This window comes from Macadamia integrifolia, chromosome 3 (genome assembly GCF_013358625.1).
Source record: "Macadamia integrifolia cultivar HAES 741 chromosome 3, SCU_Mint_v3, whole genome shotgun sequence".
Taxonomy (NCBI): Eukaryota; Viridiplantae; Streptophyta; class Magnoliopsida; order Proteales; family Proteaceae; genus Macadamia; species Macadamia integrifolia.
Window position 1 is genome coordinate 26,473,162 of NC_056559.1, and position 21,919 is coordinate 26,495,080.

General features: G+C 39.6%; 1 protein-coding gene and 1 long non-coding RNA gene across 2 annotated transcripts in view; one reads left to right on the forward strand and one right to left on the reverse strand.

The window, feature by feature from the left end:
* Nucleotides 1-21,919, forward strand: part of LOC122074801 (external alternative NAD(P)H-ubiquinone oxidoreductase B1, mitochondrial-like) — a 48,825-nt gene that overhangs the window by 25,061 nt on the left and 1,845 nt on the right. Inside the window, 2 exon segments of the mRNA XM_042639772.1 lie at nucleotides 21,385-21,648; nucleotides 21,751-21,870. Coding sequence (XP_042495706.1) covers nucleotides 21,385-21,648; nucleotides 21,751-21,870 — 384 coding nt within the window.
* On the reverse strand, nucleotides 17,991-18,811 carry LOC122074803. Its single transcript, XR_006139048.1, has 2 exons — nucleotides 18,641-18,811; nucleotides 17,991-18,330 (listed from the first exon to the last, which is right to left on the reverse strand). It is a non-coding gene; the product is annotated as an uncharacterized LOC122074803 (long non-coding RNA).

Sequence of the window (21,919 nt, forward strand, 5' to 3'; positions counted from 1 at the left end):
AATCTGTAAGACCTAGGCGTGGTGGCTTGATGATTTATGAACAAGGTTCTGGCTCTGGAAGTTGTCCAAGTGTAGATATTGGAGGCATTGTAAGGAGCCCAGAAATTAGAGATATGAGAGATGCACCATACAAACATCATGATGAAGGCCAACAAATGATTGAAGAGGCTTTGCAACCAAAAATATTAAGTAAGAAAATTGGGAAAGCAATCTCTAGGTGGTTCCACAGTTCTATGATTCCACTTCACAAAGCTAAAGATCCGTACTTTAAGGCTATAGTCAAGGAGATTCAGACATGTGGGAAAAATGTGAAGCCACACCCACACCCCATGAAATTGCAGGGCCATACTTAGATGCTAATGTGAAAGAGGTGGATGAATACATTGAAGAGTTTAAATACAAGTGGCCTGAATATGGAGTGATCATCATGTGTGATGGGTAGAGTGGACCGACGAGGGTGTCCATCCATCAATTTTTTGATATATTGTGATGGAAAAACAATATTCCATAAGTCTTTCAACGCATCCTCAGTTATCAAGGACTCAATGTATTTGTTTAAATTAATGGATGAAGTTGTTCAGGAAGTTGGGCCAAATAATGTTATCCAGGTTGTGACTGATAATGCCTCCAATTTCAAAAAGGCTGGTACTTTACTCATGGTGAAGTATCCCACCCTATACTGGACACCTTGTGTAGTCCATTGTATTGATTTGATGTTCAAGGACATTAGTGAAATGAATAAAATACACTCATTGGTTTTTGATGCCAAGACGATCACCAACTTCATTTACAATCACAGCTGAGTATTGGCATTGATGAGAAAGTACACAAAAGGTGACTTGGTGAGGCCCGTAGCAACAAGGTTTGCAACAAATTTTATTGCACTTGATAGTATTCGAAAACGGAAGGAAAGGCTAGTTAAGTCATTACCTCTAATGAGTGGTTTAGTAGTAGATATGCAACCACTAAAATTGGAAAAGCTATTCAAGACCTAATCACCTCAACAAAGTTTTGGGAAAGGATATACCGATTTACTAAGATTATGCAACCATTATTTGTGATACATAAAGAAGTTGATGGTGATAAGGCACAGACGACGGAAAATATAGTGCATTGTATGGAAGTTGTCAAACAAAAGATAGAAGAGGAGAACCCAAAGTCATTTAAGGCATTTTTGAAGATTATAAATTGTTGATGGGAAAATAATTTGGTTCAAGACCTTCATCGGGCAGGTGTTTTTTCAGTTAAATTTATAAGTGACTTTATTAGTAATTTAATATACTTAATCGTTAATAATAAGTAATATGTAACAATGTCAATGTGCAGCCTATTATTTGAATCTGGATCTACACTACAAGAACAATTTAAGGTTTACGAAAGATTTGATGGAATCTTTGAAGGATGTTATCAACAAGTTAGCTCCTAATATTGATTCAGCCAAAGATGCAGGTGAAGAGGTTAGTAATCTACTAAACTTGCATATTGAATCTTTGATTAATATTTAATACATTGAGTGGCATAGTAATATGTCAATACATTTATAGGTGAAGTACTTCCGGGAGGCCACTCATAGGTTTGTTGATCATTTAGCTATCCGTGCTAGAGGAATAAAACGCCCTGGTAATTTAGGCTTAATCAGCTATCCTTGTATTTCAAACTCCTAATGTTGCAATTATCTTTGTACAGCTGATTGGTGGATGAACTATGAATGGAGCGCTCCAAACTTGAGGCCAATTGCAATGAAAATATTATCATGCACAGCATCCTCAAGTGGTTGTGAACGTAACTGGAGTACGTTCGGATTGATACACACCAAACCTCAGAATCGTCTGAGTTATGAGAAGCTGGAGAAGCTAGAATTGGAGAAATCAGGGGATGATATTGATGTCAACCCAATTGTCATCACCCACATACTAGACGAGGAAGATCCAGTTAGGGGATGGATTGAGGACACTGAAAATGTTTTAGTGTTGGATAAATTATCTGAAGATCGACGAGAAACCACACCTGATCCCATTATAGAGGACCTCATTAGACATATAAATGAAGATTTTAAAAATATTGTTGATGATGAAACCCAAGCACCATCAGCTATGCAAGAGGATGATGATAGCTCCAATGATGGCGATATAAGGAGGACGAGATTAGGTGCTACATATAGTGTAACTCAATCAGATAGTGATGATGATGATCAAGACAAGGATGGTGCTGATGATGATGATGATGATGATGATGATGGTAATGATGGTAATGATGATGATGGTGGTGGTGGTGGTGGTGGTGGCCAAACTTATGTATCGGTACACTTCACAGAGGAGGTTGCATTTACACATGCAACCCAAGATAGTCATCATGGTGCTCGCACACAACTAAAGTCTTATAGTTGGAGGGGTAGGCGATCCCACAATCCTAGTGCTACTGATGCATTGATGAGTAGCATGGAGTCAATGAGCAGTAGTTCAGATCCCGCTGGTTCCTCATCCGGACATGGACAGCATGTATCTTCAGATAGATCTTCAAGCTATGGATATGGGACTTATGCAGGACAATCATTTGCTAATCTAGAGCAGTACAGAAGTTCAGATCATGCTGGTTCTTTATCCGGACATTGACACCATGTATCTTCAGGTGCTTCTTCAGGCTATGGATATGGGACTTATGTAGGACCAACATTGACCACTTCTGAGCAGTATAGAACATTCTACAATGAATGGGAGACCCACTACCATAAATATTTCTACTGGGGTAAATATTGTGCCTATATTCGACCAGTGCAGAACATCATCTTAGTTGCTCCTATTGAAGAAGAAGGTCCTAGCCAAAGATTTGAGCCACCACGACAATCTTCATGGCACTCATCACAGTGGCAATGGCAATGGCAATGTGGAAAGAAAAAACTGTAAGAAACCTCATCATTTTGAACATTTTCAACTCAATATATTTGTCTATCAATACGATACCCTCTACTTAAGTATTTCTGCATACTACATGTTATATATAGGTTTTTTTAACTAATTCTTTTATGCAAAAGTGTATAAAAGATGTGTTCTCTATCCATATATGTGTGTATCTTTAGCGTATCTTAGCGTATCTCCGATACTATACGATACCCTCCGATGCGAATCTTAATTTTGACCGACCGATACGGCGACCGATACCGATACTTTAATCCTTGGTAGAATATCAAAACTTGAACTCAAGTATATTGTCGCTTTCTTCACTTTGATGCTCAATTGAATGTCTCCAGATCAGTAGAATTAATTATATTTTAATGAGCTACAATGAGGGTATTTATAGGGGTGTTTAGGAGTCTTAATTAGGTGATTAATGCTATATAACAGATATATTTTAACTCTCCAGGTTGATCGCCACAGTCATCCGGTCGACCGCCAACTAGCCTTTGCCAAAATATAGCTGTTGGAGTAGCTGGCTAGTTGCTATAAGCATTATTGGCATCATTTTAAATCTCGGGTTTCAATTAGGTTTCGAACTTGGTCGAAATTTTCAAAACCTGGTTTTGGACTATTTTCTAGAAATTTAGATCAATTTCCAAAATTAGGGTCGAAATTTCGGCTCTCGAGGTGGGTCAAAACTATCGAATTCTTGCAAAATTTTGACCAAATTTTTTGAGATTTAAAACCATGATTACTGGGCAATCTGGATAGTATCCGGTACTAGGCAATCCAAACAATATCCAGTCGATTGGTGCTTCTTCTAGATGGGATCCGATCGTCCGGGTGCCTCTTGGTTCGATCTGGATGCTCTCTATTTACAAGCCTGAAAAGTGGGGGTGAGATATGGTTGATCGAATGTTCCATCCAGATGGACCTGAATTGGTCCAAGGTCGATATTTCTCATGTTTCTTGTCTTCATTCATCCTGTATATAAATTTGGCCTTATAACTAAGTCATATTGGTCTAGATTCTTGCTTGAGCACCTCCTATAGACATTCTTAGGCAACGAAGGTGCACTTATGCTAATGCATATATATGCTCATGCAATGTAGTGCTCGTGTACAGTGTCCACTATTAAAATATGCTAAGCTCTTCAAGTCTTCAATTCATCTTCTTGCTAACGGCTTTCTTGATTCTTCAAGATGACCTTACATGTGCTTGATACTTGAAATGACTTCAAGTCTTCAGGTTCTGTTTTCTTGAGATACTTCAAATCCTCAGTCTTCATCTTCCAAGTTTGCTTAAGGCTTGACAAAGACTTCACTTTACTAGTCTAACACATAAGACTAAGAGACAGGTAAGGTTAGATGACTCATTTGTTTGTCATCATCAAAACCAACTGAGGCGGTGGGTGTCCTCAACAAAGCTCTCATGGACATTAGTTGAAATCCTTTGTGAACTCAACACTTGATTATCCACTAAGCTCATTCATTTAATGATTTAAACTACCACTTTAAATCACCAAATGATTGTTCATGGTTGACCACATGCCACCACGGTTGACTGCAAAGAACAGAGCCAAGCTCAACCAAGCTTCTGTTTGGACGGACGATTCCACAGTTGACCACCGGTATCATTTGCTGGTTCATACTTTTAGAGTTTTTCCTTCAGCTTCATTGACCGTAACTTCACACGGATTACTGTGGACAACAAGGTCTGAATTTATTTCAAGCTAAACCACCTAGCTTCTTGGGTTTTCACTTTGGTCTCACTACCTTATGGGCTTTTGTTGATCTTTCTCAGATCCTTACATCAAGATTAAAATACATATTACAATTTAAGTAAAAATAATCTAGATCTTCATGAGAGAATCCATCTTCAATATTAATGTACACTTTGAAGCTCTTCATGGGTGCTACGGATGATCGTAGCTCTGTAGGGTTGACTGACTTCAGCAACTCTTTATCTTCTTCAACATATTTTGCTTCTTGACTCTAAGGAATATTTTCACTAGATTGGTTTCCAGTACTCGTCACATGTCACACACATGTTAGTGTGATGGTAGCAGATCAGCCCAAGCCTGGACCCCATCACTGATCTTGCCTTATAGGGGGTGTGGAGGTGTAGCCCTCGCAGTACAATACGACCTGACCTGATGGATCGACAATATATTGTAATGTATGTTAAGGGCTTTTTTGTCTTTTAGCTTATATTAGGGCTTTCATATGTTAAATAGGATGCATGGGGTCTTTTTTGACCTAATTACGAGTCTTCCTCTCTCTCTCTCTCTCTCTCTTGCCGGTTTGAGTCTTTCCCTCATTCTTTCGTCATGGCATCAGCGCAGGCTTGACCTGGCTCTTGATTGCAATAACAGTTGAACCCTGCGTTCCCCCCCTCCCCCTTTTTTATCATATCTGTGTGATGTCTTGCGAATGAAGCCTTGAAGCTGAAGAAATGAGGATGAATACAACAATGGATGGTAGTCGGGTTGAAAATCAAGGTCAGAATACAATAAACTCCGGAAGTTACAATCCTGTGATGATGGTTACCATAGTGAAACTTAATGGGAGGAATTATCTTGAGTTGTCTTAGTCCACTAAGATGTTTATTGAGAGTAGAAGGTTGATGGGCTATATCAATGGCAAAGTGAAGCAGCCAAAAGAAGGGGATTCTTCCTATGATGAGTGGGAGAATCTTAATCTCGCAGTGATGGGATGGTTACTTCATTCCATGGATAGCTCTATCAGCCGAAAAATTTTGTTCATGAGAACAACGAAGGAAATTTGGGAGTAGGTTCAGAAAACTTTTTTTTTTTGGATGAATAGGTTCAGAAAACTTATTCTCAAAGGCATGACGATTCTTGGATTTATCACCTTCAAAGAGAACAGGTGGTTATGGACCCAGAGGGGAAGTCTATTGAAGACTAATTCAGCTGTCTCATAGAAGTGGGAGGAGTTGGATCATTATCAACCTCTCACCATGAATTTGGAGGTACGCAGAAGCAGAAAGGAGAAGCAATGTGTGTTCGAATTCCTTTTCAGTCTTCCCTCTATCTTTGAGTTGCAGTGTGTTCAAGTTCTTGGTAAGGACAAACTTCCTTCACTTGAGAGTATCTATAATTATATTAGAGGGGAGGCTTCTTGGGCCTCTATGTCCAAACGGGATGGAGAAGATAAGTGTGCCTTAGCTGTTGATTATAAGGGTATAAAACCAGGCACTCCTAAAAAGGAAAATTCAGCATCGTTGCCTCACTGAGGAAGAAAAGAACTGCATGAAGTGCAACCATTATGGAAAAAACCAAGGCACACCAAAGATCATTGTTGGATTCTTTATCTACACCTGAAACCTGTCAGATTTCAGGAAAAGAGTGCAAATCTGGTTTCTACTGAGGGGAAGCTTGTTCTTAGTAATGATGGTGCTTCCTTTGACCCCCGTGATCATGCTATCCAGGGTTTGTCTAATCATCTGTCCTACTTGAAAGCCTCTCTAGAGAAACCGGATAGTCGTACCATCTCAGGTATTACAGCCCATGCATCGGCTAGCCATTCCCAGTCTGTTCATTCTAGCTCCTAGGTTATAGACTCAGGAGCCATTAATCATATGACAAGTAAGCGTGACGGATTTTCTTCATTAATTCCTGTTTCTGGGGAGGAGGGGGGTTAAATTTGTTGATGGTTCCATTTCTCAGGTTACTAGGAAGGGCACTTATCATTTATCCTCTTCGCTTTCTCTTCCATCTTTTCCCTCAAATTTATTGTCTGTCAGCCATTTTACTAAACAACATAACTGCAGTTAATCTTTTTTCCATCTTATTGTATATTTTAGGACCTGATAATAGGGAAGAGGATTGGTGGTGGGCTTGAGTAGGGTGACCTCTAAATCTTTGAAGAACTCTCTTCTGCTGCTTGCTTGAGTAAAGAGATACCTAAACCTGATGCTCAACTGTTGGTATGGCATAGACGTCCAGGTCATATGTCTGTTCATTCTCATTGTTTGTTATTCCCCAAGTTATTTGAGTCTGTCAAAGGTTCTCAATTTTCTTGTGAAACATGTCAGTTGTCTAAGGTTGTAAAACCAGTTATCCTTTAAGCATGAATAGAACTGATTCTATATATATATATATATATATATATATATAGTCAAAAACTGATTCTATATTTCAGTTAGTGCATTTTGATGTTTGGGGTCCTTCCCCGATTACTTCTCTTTTTGGGTATCATTATTTCATTTTATTTGTTGATGATTTTTCCCGCACCACATGGTTGTACATAATGAAAAGTCGCGATGCGGTTCCTTCAATTGTTCAGACCTTTTACAAAATGGTGGAAACTGAATTTAGAGTGAAAATTAAAGTGGTCCTTGCCGATCAAGCAGGAGACTGTACAAAAGGTGGCCTTAGTTGTTTCTTTGATAACCATGGGGCAGAAACTCAATTTTCTTGTACTGATGTAGCTGAGAAAAATATTCGTCACCTTCTTGCTGTCACCAGGTCTTTAATTTTGGGGATGGATGTTCCTAAGACATATTGGGGGGATGCTGTCCTAACTACTGCTTATATGATAAACCGAATGCCTACTCCTATTCTTGCTAGGAAATACCTTTACAATGCCTCAAACCTTCACATACCTTATTCTCCTTACCTCCTAGAATGTTTGGTTGTGTGGCCTTTGTTCATGTATTGGATACTCATCATCACAATTTAGGTCCTCAGTCAGTGAAATGTGTTTTTCTTGGATATTCTCCCTCTAAAAAGGGATATAGATGTTACACTATTCTTTTCTGAGAAAGAAGATCATGCCCAAAGATGTCACTTTCTTTGAAGATCTACCTTTCTTTTCTCCAGAAGGCAGATCTGTCCCATCTCCCTCCATTGGAGATCTCCTCTCCAGTTTTGGTTGATTCCTTGGTGTTGTCTCCCTCGGATTCCTCTGTTATTTGTGCAGCTTCTCTGCCTCTTCAGGTATATACTCAGCGAGGCCGTGTTGCAGATACCCTTGCTGTTCCTGCTGCTATGAGTGATCGCAATCCTCTCTCTTCTTCATCGGGTGTTGCTCCTATTCTCTCTTCTGATGATCTCCCTATTGCAGTAAGATAAGGGGTAAGAACTCGTTATCCAATTGATGTTGTGTTTCTTATGATGCTCTATCTTCCTCCTTGAAAGGTTTTCTTGCAGCTGCTTCATCTGTTAAAATTCGTTCTGAGGTGTATGATGCATTGGCTGATCCCAAGTGGAAAGAGGCAATGGACAGTGAGAGGGGTGCTCCAGAAAAACATCATGCATGGTCTCCTACTCATTTTTCGGATAGTAACAATGTTGTTGGTTGCCGTTGGGTGTTTACTATGAAACATCGTCCTGATGGCTCCATAGAAAGGTATAAAGCTTGGTTGGTTGCACAGGGCTTTACCCAAATTGAAGTTATCGATTACCAGAGACTGATGCAGTTGGGCGATGGAAGGGATCTTTTTGATTTGGGATTTTCTTATTTACTTTCCTTTTTTAGGGCTAGAAATTGGATTGACAGTCTTTTAATTTAGATTGGATTTTATTTTAGTTACTATGTAGGTTAGTTTCCATTTTCAAGTAGTTTCCATTAATTATCTGAACTTTTTCTTTATATTAGACATGTAATGGATGGAGGAACTCAGTTTTCGATTTGAAGAATTAGAACTTGATTGATAATTTTGGGTGTGTCCCATGGCTGCCGACCCTCTTTTCCTCCCTCTCTGAGACTCACTTTCTTCTCCCTTCTTTGCTCTTCTTCCTTATTTCATCATCTTCTTTTTTCTAGTCCTCTGTTTTCTTTTCCTTCTATTATTCTTCTTCTTTTTCTGGTTCAGTCCAGGCGGTACTGGCAGCCAGTGAAGGAGTTCGAACTCCTTCATTTCTGCAGCTGTCAAACTGAAATTTGGGGCATAAGTGGTCCCCCTTGGGGCGATTTAAACCCTAGCTTCCATTCCAAGCTTTTGCGAGTCAGCAGACAAAACATCTGAAAACCAGAACTCAGATTTGAGTCCTCCGCCAGGTTTAGGTCACAGGATCCACCCCGAGGCTGAAGCTTCTCCTTCTGAACTGATATTGGTTGTAATCAAGAGCAATCTGAGTTCCGATCTCTCTCCCAAAGTTTCGGTTTGATTGGATTACAATTGAGAGAGCTCTGCCGATCAAAGCCAGCAAGAGGTTTTGTTTCTAACGTCTTGTTCTCTAACCTAAGGTTGAAGATGATGATTCCTTTATTTACACTCTTTTAACCCATTTTCTTTAAAATTCTAGAATAAAGCCCTTATGTTTAATTTTCAGTTCTAAACTACCTTAGCTGCCATCTAATTACTTCTAAAGCCTTACTTGTTTCTGAAATTACAAGAATGGCCCTCAACCATTATACTTGAGTTTAATTACAGTTTTGCCATCTAGTTGAAGCTCTATTTACAATTCTGCCATTCTATTTTTGGGTAGAGTTATTTGGTCATTATTGTGGGCCTAAGCGATTTGATTTCAGTCTTTGGAATCCGGATCCGCATCAGAGCTATTTGCTCCAATTGCAAAAAGCTTAACTCAGTCAGAATTCTTTTGTCCATTGTTGTCCACAAATCGTGGTTGTTATTTCAGTTAGATGTGAAGAATGCCTTTCCTCACGGTCATTTACATGAGAAGATTTATGTGGGTCTTCCCCCAGGATATTATAGTGATGTTCCTGCTGGCTATGGTTGTAGTTTACATAACGCAATTTATGAACTCAAGCATCCTCGTGCATGGTTGAGAAGCTCAATGATGCTTTGTTTCAGTTCAGTTTTCAGCACAGTGCCTTTGATTATTCGAAATTCTTTGTTCGGACAACGAATAATACTACAATGCTTCTAGTTTATGTTGATGACATACTCTTAACTAGTGATGGTCCGGAGCATATCTTGAAGACCAAACCCATTTTGGCCACCAAGTTTAACATTAATGATTTAGGATCCCAGAAGTACTTTTTTGGCATTAAAGTTGCTAGCTTTGCTAAGGGCATTGCTATCTCCCAAAGGAAGTATGTTCTTGACCTTTTGGATGAGACATGTATGTTCTTGACCTTTTGGATGAGACAGGTCTTCTGGATGCTAAGCCTGCTTCCACTCCTATTGAGGCGAACCATCGTCTTCATGATACTCTCTCTCCTTTGTTGCAAAAGAAAAAGACTTATTAGTTTGGCTGGAAAGCTTTTGTATCTCACTGTTATTCAGCTAAACATTTCATATGATGTTAGCATGCGTAGTTAGTTTATGTTGCTCCTTGTTTCCATCATTATGATGCAGTGTTTCGGGTTCTTCATTATCTCAAACAGTCTATGGGGAAGGGGTAGTTGTTCACTAATCATGGGCACCTTGATTTCATGGGTACTGTGATGTAGATTGGGCTGGTGCTCATGATGATTGCCGATTTACCTCTCGTTACTGTATGTTCGTTGGGGGTAACCTTGTTACTTGGAAGAGTAAAAACAATTAGTAGTTTCTCGATCATCTGCTGAAGCTGAGTATTGCTCGATGGCCCATGGCACTTGTGAGTTAATGTGGCTTCGATATCTGTCATCTGATTTTGGCATCACTATCTCTTCTCCGATGCCTCTCCATTGTGACAATCAAGCTGCCATCAAGATTGCTGCAAATCCAGCGTCTCATGAGAGGACGAAGCATATAGATGTTGATCGCCATTTTGTCTGTGAGAAGATTAGTTCAGGGATGATCTCTACTCCTTTCATTCGGCCTAATGATCAGCTTGCAAATATTTTCACCAAAGCTACTGGTGTTACACACTTTCATTTGATCATTGGCAAGCTAGGCTTACTTGATTTGTGCGCTCCAGCTTGAGGGCGAGTGTTGGTGTTATGGTACCCGTTTTGAAGATTGACCCACTCCGACATATTTTGGTGGCTTCTATATGCAAGGATTGAAGTATCGGTATCGGTTGGTTAAATTTAAGATACGTATCGAAGGGTATTCATATCATATCGGAGATATGCTAAGATATATAAAAGATCAAGGATTAAAGTATTGGTATCGATCGCCGTATCGGTTGATTAAATTTAAGGTACGTAGGAGGGGTATCGTATCGAAGATACTTTAAACCATGTCTATATGTGAATGTATAAATAGGAGGCATGGGGTCTTTTTTAACCTAATCACGAATTGTCCTTTCTCCTCATCTCTCTCTCTCTCTCTCTCTCTCTCTCTCCCCTTCCCTTGTAGGTTTATAAGTCTCTCTCCTTGCACTCTTTAGAACTCTCAAAACTAAGGATTAGTTGCCATTGATCTTCACATGCTTCACACACATGGTAGAACACACAATCACATCAACAATGTTTTTTATATGTAAAACATATCTATCCAACTAATAGACCTTTTATGATTCAACAATTTCCGTAGCCACTTTCCAACTCGAATGTGATAAAGCCTCAAGATGATTTTCCGGAATGGAGTTTTTTTTTTGGTAATTATTTTTCGGAATGGAGTTAGTAGATGATGAAAGTGCAAAGTTATGTAAGGGAGATTGAAGATAAGCTATAGAAATATAATTCTTGACAGGGTAAGAAATCATAGAATTCAGAGTGCAAGAGTGAGTACCTTAGCAGAGAGCAACCGGTAAGTTTGCAAGAAATGAAGAAGGTGGGAGGAACTTCAGCCCTAGGATTAGGATGTGTGGTGGGCTGGGCTGGGCAGTGACTGGAGCTGAAGTAGACTGCCCTGCCTTCTTATACACAGTTGATAAGCTTGCAAAGTATTGAAGTAGTGATTGGAGGATCATTAAACAACACAAGTACAAGAATAAGAGGTGCTCGATCATGATCTGCATCAAGAGTAGAGATAGATGCATGAAGGGAATGGTATGAAATATTTTCAAAAAAGGTGACATTGACACTGAAAAACTGCCAATGAGTAAGAGGGTCATAACACTTGTACCCCTTTCTAAGTCCTAGAGTAACCAAGAGAAATGCATTTGATGGCCCTTGATCCGGGAAGGGCTTTGCAAGGCTGGTGTGGCATGCCATACACAAAGCTTTAGCAATACCGTTTGCAAGGGCATTGGGTGGGGAAGGTTTGGAACCAGACTTTGAATCTTTAGCAACTCCTTATGTAAGGACTGAACTCGTTTGCTTCAAGCCGTTTCGCTTTGAGCGCTCACATTGCTCACATTTCCCCATTCTGTTGTGGGGTATATGAACAGTTCATTTAAAGAATCATGCCAGTAGACAAACAAAAATCAGAATTTTTCTCGTTGAGTATATTCAAGAGTATTATTAGATTGAAAAATCTTTAATGAAAGTATCAAACTTGGTTTTTATTTCATTATAGAAGTTTTTAAAAACAGAAAGTGATGCAGCAACGTTCCAATGAATTTACCCAAACCTACTCCAGAACCCGGACCAAGACCCATATCCAATTTGGGTTCCAAGTTACTAATTTGGATTCAAGATTAATAGAATATTCTAGGATTTTTTTTTTTATTTGAGAATATTTGATTCCTATTTGAGTCCTTAGTTGTTTCTTTATTTTGTTAGCCTAGGTGTAAGAAATTTTATTTCTACCTCAGTCTTTAACTTTAATTAAAAAATTTTAATTTTATTTTATTATAAATTAGGCATGTAATGGTTAGTTGATGAAAAACAGATGAATTGATTTGTGAAACCCCTCCCCCTTTGCGTAGCTGTCTTCTCCCCTCTTCTTCTTATTCTTCTTCTTCATCTATTCCCTGTGATCTCTCTATCTGCCTTCTACCATTCCCTCCTCCTCCTCAGCAAGAATCCCCTTCCCCCTTCTGCTGTGCGATAACTCCCCCTGCCCCTTCTTCTCTTTCTTCCTCTTTTCCTTTCCTTCTTCACAGTTCTGTTTTCCCTTCCCTGTAACTGGTGATAACAGCAGTCTTTAAGAATTGCTTCAGATTCTCATGCGGGCATCGATCTGACCTGGGATTTCTAGGGTTGGTTTGCCACTCTAAGGCGACCCAAATCCAGAAGTATCAACCTCTAAACCCTCTTCTCAAGCGTGTTTTCTTCCTGAAACCAGTTCTGGGTTTGGCTCTACCGTCAGTTAGAGTTCAGACATTCAATACCCTCTCTTCCCTTACTGTTTTGGGTGATCCTTGACTGCATCGAAGAGGCCTTTGACCTGAGAAATTGGTCTTAAAATACGAGATCTAATAGAGCCCTAGAGACGTAGTACTCTTTATTGAAGCTGTGACTGGTTTCTTCCTCTGGTTTGTGCTAGAGGTAGGAGACGATAACCTGAGAGGCACGATTCACTCTCTTTTTTTGGTTTTGATTGTTTCCTTCCTAAATTACCCCTTATTCCATATGTATTTGCTACTTACCCATGCACAATAATTGCTTCCAAGACTACCCCTGGTCATTAATGCATAAACCCCTCCATACCTGTATCACTTTAACTTACACTTAATGAATCGAAAATTCTGTTTTATTTACAGGATTGCCACTTGATTTTAATCATCATCATCATATTTACTGTTTTGCCCCCGATCTTAGACCTAAATTGCTTAAATTCTTTAAGTGGGCCCACAACCACCATCGGCCCCTCATTATCTGGTATTAGACCAAATTTCCTGTCAACTCCTTTACTCCAATTGTTGCTCACGCCACTCCCTCATTTGAACTATGGACTCGGTTACTTCGACAGAATGAAGAGATGTTGGAGATGGTTAGAGCTTTTCAAGAAGAAAGTGAAGCATATAGGATACAAAGGGAAGCATAAGCTGTTACCCTCCAGGGCATTAACACAAGGCTTGATGCCCTAGAGTCACGTATTCGGATATCCGGTGGATAGCAAGATCACGTTACTCATAACATTGTGACAACACCTTAAGAACCGTGCTCCCATCTAGCGACTATTGCATCAAGCTTTGCTGTTGATGTTGAAGATGAACGGGATGATCCGATAAAGGATGTTTCTGAAGAACTGATCGATGGCTCGATCTCATTTGTGAAGCCCCACCATCCGATTCCAATCAAAGTCATATCATTTGTTGACAACCATTAGAAAATCATGACAACTGATCGCGAGGTGCACTGGATCTTTACCCCTTTGGAGCCATTGATCGAGGATGTTGATCGAGTGGTGTTGATTCTCTCCTTCTATAAAACTCGTGGACGAGTTTTTCTAAACAACAGGGGAGTTGATGAAGCAGCGCTCCGATGGATCGACCCAAACTTGCTCCAGAACCCGGACCAAGACCCATATCCAATTTGGGTTCCAAGTTACTAATTTGGATTCAAGATTAATAGAATATTTTAGGATTTTATTTTTATTTGAGAATATTTGTTTCCTATTTGAGTCCTTAGTTGTTTTTTTTATTGGGAAAAGGACATGAATGCTAGCGAGTTACCCAAGAATTGGGTATGCTAGCGAATGTAGACCGTTGGATTAGACAGATTACATCAATACCGTTGGGTACTTACTATCTTACATAACCTACCCAGCCCCAACGCTCTACCTTACTATCTCTGGCAAGACAATGGTGGCCGCTGTATCATCTGTTTGGTCGAAACCAAGCAAGTGGGCACTTGATTCAGAAGAACACGAAGACGATCTTCTCCAACAACAATCGCAACAACAGAAAGCTGACACCGAAAGAGAGAACGCCCATTTCGATTTCCCATCCCTCTCAGGGTTGCCGCTGCCGCCTCCTAAACATAGTCTGGATCTTCCTCTCTCACGTCCTTGATCAAAATAACAAATTTCCCTTTATACGATCCATAGATCAAAAAAGATTTTGAAAAAAAATGAAAAGGTAAGTTTCTGCCCTAGTTCTTACAAATTGGCATAGGAGAATCATTTGAATATTGCTGATCAGTCGGAGAGGGCCGGAGAGAAGAGAGAGCGGTAAATTCATTTGAATATTGGGAGTCCTCCGACTGCTCGGAGAGGGCATAAAATTACTTTTTCAAAGAGGGCCCTAGTTCTTACAATATTCATTTGAATATTTCCTCTAACTGCTCGGTGATGGAATTAGAGAGGTTTACCGCGCTCTCTTCTCTTCGGGCCTCTCCGACTAATCATATTGCCAATCATAATAGCAGAATCATTTGAATATTGAAGTGGGAGAGAGAGGTCATCATCTCCATCGTAGAAATTCTCTTCCCCTTCGACCCTTCCTCTAATGGCGGAAAGTGCAAATCCTAGTCGATGATTCGTAGAAGCCCTCGTAATCCAAGATAAATGATTTATGGATGGGCCTTTTCAAATTTGTTTTGAGCAGTTCTTTAACTGGTTTTTTGGTTTTGGAACTATGGGGAGTCCTCTGACTGCTCGGTGACGGAATCAAAGGGGTTTTAACCGCTCTCTCTTCTCTCCGGCCCTCTCCGACCTGTTCTCTTTGTCTGGAGATACCACTGGAGTTCGTTTTCTCCGGCTGGGTTTTGTAAAAGGAATGACTTTTCCGACTGAGAGAGAGAAGAGAGAAAAAGGGAGAGGAAATGTGTAGCAACAGTCGATTGGAAGTTTGTATATCTTCTCTCCATCCAACGGTTTAATTTAAGTTGATCAAATCCTATGGTCAAAATCTTGTTAGCATTCTTAATTCCTAGGTACTGCGCTAGCATACCTATCCCTCTCCCTTTTTTATTTTATTAGCTTAGGTGTAGGAGATTTTATTTCTGCCTCAGTCTTTGACTTTAATTAGAAAGTTTTAATTTTATTTTAGGGAGAGGCATAGACATGCTAGCAAGATACTTTAGAATCTTACATGCTAGCAGGATCTTATCTTATGGATTCACTCAGCTTATATAAATCGTTAGATTCAATACACCGCTGCTACATCATAATTTTTTTCCCAGTAACCTGCATCTGACCTGTGACGCTGCAACACTTCTCCCTCTCTCTCTCTCCCTCTCTCTCTCTCACACACACACACAGCTTCTCCTCCCTCCAACCCCCTCCTCGATCCCCATTGCCCCGTCTGTTGGTTTCCACTTTCATTTTTATTTATAATGATAAGTTCGGATTGAGCTTTGGTAATAGACTATGGAAACCCATACATGGCATCGATTATAAGATGCTTGGTTAGGGTTTAGTTTTTTTAGCGGTAACCCCACTCCCAGATGTGGATATATGGAAGAACCCACTTTTTTAGCTTACCAAAACCCAAACAGAAAATAGAAACCAAATAAGTAACTACCAGAAGTAGGAATTACTAGAATTAGTAACTGAGATTTAGACATTTAGTTGAATTCTAGAAAGTAGAGTTTTAGAAACTGAAATTGAAATTGAAATTAGAAACAGATAACATAGGATTCTGATGAATCCAGATTTTAGAAAAGTAAGTTGAACCAGGATTTGATATTGATTGAGAAAACTGAACTTTAAACAGAGACTAAGATTCAACTGATGAATCCATAGCAAGATAATTAGATAGGGAATTAGTGCATCTATTACTCTTGTAAACAGAATAGAAATAGAGAACAGGTTACGGAATCACATGTTTAAAAATTCTGACCTGTTTCAATTGGAGAAAAGGAAAGATGGATAAAGAGGATAACAATTTTATTCAAAAGGCCCTCTGGCTTCTTGTTTCAATTGGAAAAAAGGAAATTCTGACATGTTTGTCTTCGGATGATGATGCAATTTTATTCAGAAGGCAGTCTATTTGCTTCGCAACTGAAGGCAAAACTCAGAGTATGAACTGCACTTCTAGATCCTTCATACCTGCAACAAGTCCGTATTTATGATGATTCTCGAGTTGGCCCTCTGGCTTCTTGTTGATATAATCTTTAAGAATAAATCCATAAAATTGTCCAGCAAACCGGGTAGAGAACTCAGATATGTCGAAACAACCGATGGAACTTGTGGGAGATAGCGGCATCGAGGACGACGGAATTTTTGGAAGAGAGAGGGGAAATCGGAGATGGTGAGGGAGAAGAATAGAGCGTTAGGGCTGGGTTGGTTATGTAAGACAACAAGTATAAACGGTATAGATCTAATCTATCTAATCCAACTGTCAATATAAGCTAGTATACCTGATACCTGTACATGTCTTTTTCCCTTTATTTTATTATAAATTAGGCATGTTATTCATGAGCATAGTTGGTTGATAAAAAACAAGATGAATTGATTTGTGAACCCCCCCCGCGTGGTTTTCTCCCCTCTTCTTCTTCTTCTCTTCCCTGCGATCTCTCTATCTCCCTTCTTCCCTTCCCTCCTCCTCTGCAAGAATCCCCTTCCCCCTTCTGCTGTGCGATAACTCCCCCTGCCCCTTCTTCTCTTTCTCCCTCTTTTCCTTTCCTTCTTCACGGTTCTGTTTTCCCTTCCCTGTAACTGGGGATGACAGCAGTCTTTAAGAATTGCTTCAAATTCTCAAGTGGGAATCGATCTGACCTGGGATTTCTAGGGTTGGTTTGCCACTCTAAGGCGACCCAAATCCAGAAGTATCGACCTCTAAACCCTCTTCTCAAGCGTGTTTTCTTCCTGAAACCAGTTCTGGGTTTGGCTCTACCGTCAGTTAGAGTTCAGACATTCAATACCCTCTCTTCCCGTACTGTTTTGGGTGATCCTTGACTGCATCGAAGAGGCCTCTGACCTGAGAAATTGGTCTTAAAATACGAGATCTAATAGAGCCCTAGAGACGTAGTACTCTTCATTGAAGCAGTGACTGGTTTCTTCCTCTGGTTTGCGCTAGAGGTAGGAGACGATAACCTGAGAGGCACGATTCACTCTCTTTTTTTTTTTTTTTTTTAAGCTTTGATTGTTTCCTTTCTAAATTACCCCTCATTCCATCTGTATTTGCTACTTACCCATGCACAATATTTGCTTCCAACTACCCCTGGTCGTTAATGCATAAACCCCTCCATACCCATATCACTTTTAACCACTTAAATGAATCGAAAATTCTGTTTTATTTACAGGATTGCCACTTGATTTTCATCATCATCATCATCATCATCATCATATTTACTGTTTTGCCCATGATCTTAGACCTAAATTGCTTAAATCCTTTAAGTGGGCCCACAGCCATCATCCCTGGAACTCTTGGGGCCCACTGGCCCCTCATTAGAAAGAACTCAAAACAATCTTTCAACAAATGTACCCAAGTTAGCCAAGAGTGATCATCTACAATGGTGACAAAATAAGAAAATCTAATTAATTGTTGAAAGGACCCTAAATATCAGAATGTACAAAGAAAATAAAGATGGACTTCTAAACACTACAAATAAGAAAATATGACCAATAATGCTTCCCGAGTTCACTTGCTTCACACTCAAGGTCAGCAATGGATTTGCAACTTGGAACCATATGCTGAAGCTTTGATAATGATAAGATGTCCTAGCTAAACGTGCAATTTGATGAGGAGAAAGGCAACAATAGTTGTAGCAACAATGGTAGACGGTTTAGTGCAGTCCAGGTAGTAGAGTCCAGCCTGCTCATGCCTTCCACCAATCGTTCTCTTGGTATGGTGGTCCTGAAATACACAATAAGAGGAATGGAAGATGACAAAACAGTTGAGAGATTTAGTAAGTTCAAAGTTAGATAACAAACTTAAAGGTTACTATGGCACATGGAGGACAGATGACAAAGTCATAGAGGGAGTTGGTGAAACTGTACCATGACCAATCACGTGGGTAGAGGATCCATTGGCAAGAATGACATTTGAAGAATCATGATCTTGCGATAAAAAAGTAAATATGTCCGACTTACCAGTTAAATGGGTAGAAGCACCATAATCAATGATGTACGAGTGGAAGATGTTGTGGTAAGGAAAGTTGATGTACCTGTATGTGCTAAAGTGGCTATGATGTCCGCAGTGGTGGATGCCACAATCTATTGGATACATTTAAGTATTTGATTGTGGTCATCTCGAGACACAGTCACGGAGTAAGAAGCCTCAGATGCAGATGCAAGTGTTGTGTCACCAGAAGACACTCTCTCTCAATAGAGCAATCAGTTACAATTGTATAGCTATCCATTGGTCCAGTCTGGTCGGACTGTCTTTAGCATAACATGTATCAACTGTAAGGTTGGGCACTTGGGCTTGCCACAAAAAGAGCATGGTTTAGGAAGTCAGTCTGTCTACTGTCCGCCTGTATTGCGACCACTTTAACACTACCACGACTGGGACTTCTCCATTAGCCACTGCCTCCGTAAGAGAAGGGAGAATGGCCTCGTCTAGCAACAAAGGCAGAACCTTCCTTAGAAGGTAACGTTTCAGTCCTGGAGGAGTAACCATACGCTGAAGTCTGGGGAAAGTCTCATTGAGAGAGGGCACCTTATCCCCAGTAAGAAACTGACTCTTAATTGACTGATAATCAAGATGTAGTCCGGCCAGAAACTTAGCAACATGAAATTCAGCCCTTTGAATCTTCAGCTGTTCCCAGATCAGTAGTAAGAAGTTGATGAATCTGAAGTTCTTCAAGAATACCCTTAAAAGTGCTGAAATACTCATTCAAGGTCTTGTCCCCCTGTTTGAAGTCAAACATTTTCTCATATAAATTATAAGTCCGGGACATATTCTTCTTTTGAGAGAAGCAAAATTGCCTTTAAATCTTTCCAAACTCCTTTTGTAGTGGTGTGGAACATGGTGTTGGTTGCAATGGCTGAATCCATACTTTTCCGTAGCCATATCCTAATAATGGAGTTCTCACGCATCCACTCCTCATAAGCTGTAACAGTTGATGAGTTAGAATCAGGAGACGGTGGATCTGAAGTGAGGTATTTCATCTTCCCCATAGCATGAATATAGACTTGAAGAGCCTGGGCCCACAATAAGTAATTAGAAACTCCTTTGAATTTTATGGTAGTAATCTGGACATTAACATTGTACACGGGAGATTGGGGATCAGCCATCATTCACAGCAGTGATGACACCTCTGGAATCAAAGGAATCTTGTAACGAAACTTAATAAAATAATTGAGTGATAGCTCTCCAAAGAGGGAGAACAATAGCAGACAAATAGGTATAGAATGTAGATTTAGAATCCAGCACCGAAAGGAACTAATAAGATACACGCGAGATAAGATTTTGGTGATTTTAAATCACCAAAGATCAGTTGGTTAGATGAAGCTCAGATCAAGGTTGAAGGACCTTCTAGTAGAGGGTTGTCTAAAAAATTTGTGGATCTGCTGGTTAGTTCCCATTTAGTTTCAGAATCTGATATTCTGATTTCTTCACCAAAAACAGAGCATCACCCAGCCAGGTAGAGAAAATAAATTGCATCAAATGAGGGGCTTGGATCAGCCCAACAAATGGATCAACCATACCTTTCTGAAGGATGAAATAACCCCAAAAAGACACAGGGATCAGGTGGCCTGACAAAAATTAATTGAAGATCTAACTATCGTCAAGTAAAAACTATCATCAAATAAAACTTTTAGAATAGGAACCGATTGCCATTATATGCAAAAAACTTGAGAAAGATTATAATTCCATGAACAGCAAGGTAAGATAGTAGAAAGCTCTTGTTTATTATTATAATATCATCAACTAGGGCTGTAGACCACAGAAGCTTATCTCCAATGGACTGTCAAACCAGAATCATATGAGAGAAGATATCAGACCACAATAGATTGAGAATACTCTATATATTGTGGGCAGGCCTTTTATTATAAATTAGGAACTTGAGTTGTAACTTAAAGTAGGAATCAGACCAAGAGTAGAGCTCTATTTACAAGTTAGAAAAGGAAAGAAACATAACTGAAAGTAAGTAAAGATAGGGACTCTCCATATCGTGATCATTGATACAACTCCCAGCCACCAGCTATACCACAGGGATTAAAACACAACTACCCCGTGGTATGTACAAAACTTTAACGGAAAGGTTCATAAGCTATTTTATACATTAGAAACATAGGCTTTGAAGCTAAAGTACCACTTTGGTATTTTTCCCAATCTAAGGAATCAAACCTATGTAATCACGCTTTACGGCAACCTGGAATTTAGCACAAATTTCGAATGTTTAGGCCTCAAAATGTCAATTTCTCTCAGTTTCAGCAAAATGGACCAAATTTTGTCCCCATTCTGCTGAAACATTTTGGTTATGGCAGAAGCAAAAGCCGAAATCTGAACCTTGCTTTGTAGAAATGGCAGCAGTCTGCAAATTGCATTGATTTGTGAGAAGAATCCCTCAAAAAGGTTTCTTTTATAACAATACCACACGAAAACTTGTTGACTCTGTAACATAGCATATACAGATTGAAGTACGTACCTGTAAATTTTATAAACAGACTCTCACATGCAAAATTCTATACGCAGTACAATAGTTGTAATTGGAGGGAAAGTTGTAGGTCATTTCATCTATCCTCCACAATAGGGGTGTGTTTGGGTTATTCCCTCGCTCGTTTTTTAATTGGGGATGAGCTTCCCTCCCTTTATTCCCCCATCGCCTATTATCCTCTAAAATAAAGCTTTTCTTATATGCTGCCAACCACAAGATCAGAAAAAGAAAAAGGTTTCATTCACTTCTTTTTGTAGCATCTAATATGCATTACTGAATTGTATCTTATACAATTCTTTCTCCAGGAAGATATCTCAATAATATTTAAAGCTGCGGACCAAGACAATTCTGGTACCTTAACCGTTGAAGAGTTCCAACATGTAATTGATGACATCATTGTAAAGTATCCCCAAGTGGATCTCTATATAAAGAGCAAGCATATGCTCAATGTGGCTGATCTCTTGAAAGATTCCCAGGACCGTGATAAGGAGGAGGTGGATATTGAAGGCTTCAAATCAGCACTCTCTCATGTGGATACGCAGATGAAGAGTCTTCCAGCAACTGCTCAGGTGATTATCTCTCATTTTCCTGTGAGACCTTTTTTTTTTTTGAAGAGTTTGTGTAGAGTAAAATAGAGAAGAAAGTAAACTTTAAATCTTGTGACACTATAGGTTGCGGCTCAACAAGGTACCTATCTTGCGAGGTGCTTAAACCGCAAGGAGGAGAGTGAAGCTAAGCCAGAAGGCCCACTTCGCTTTACAGAATCTGGTCATCATCTGTTTCGTCCCTTTCAATATGTCTTTTACTTTGTATTCTTTTCCATGGATCTTTTGTTTCTAT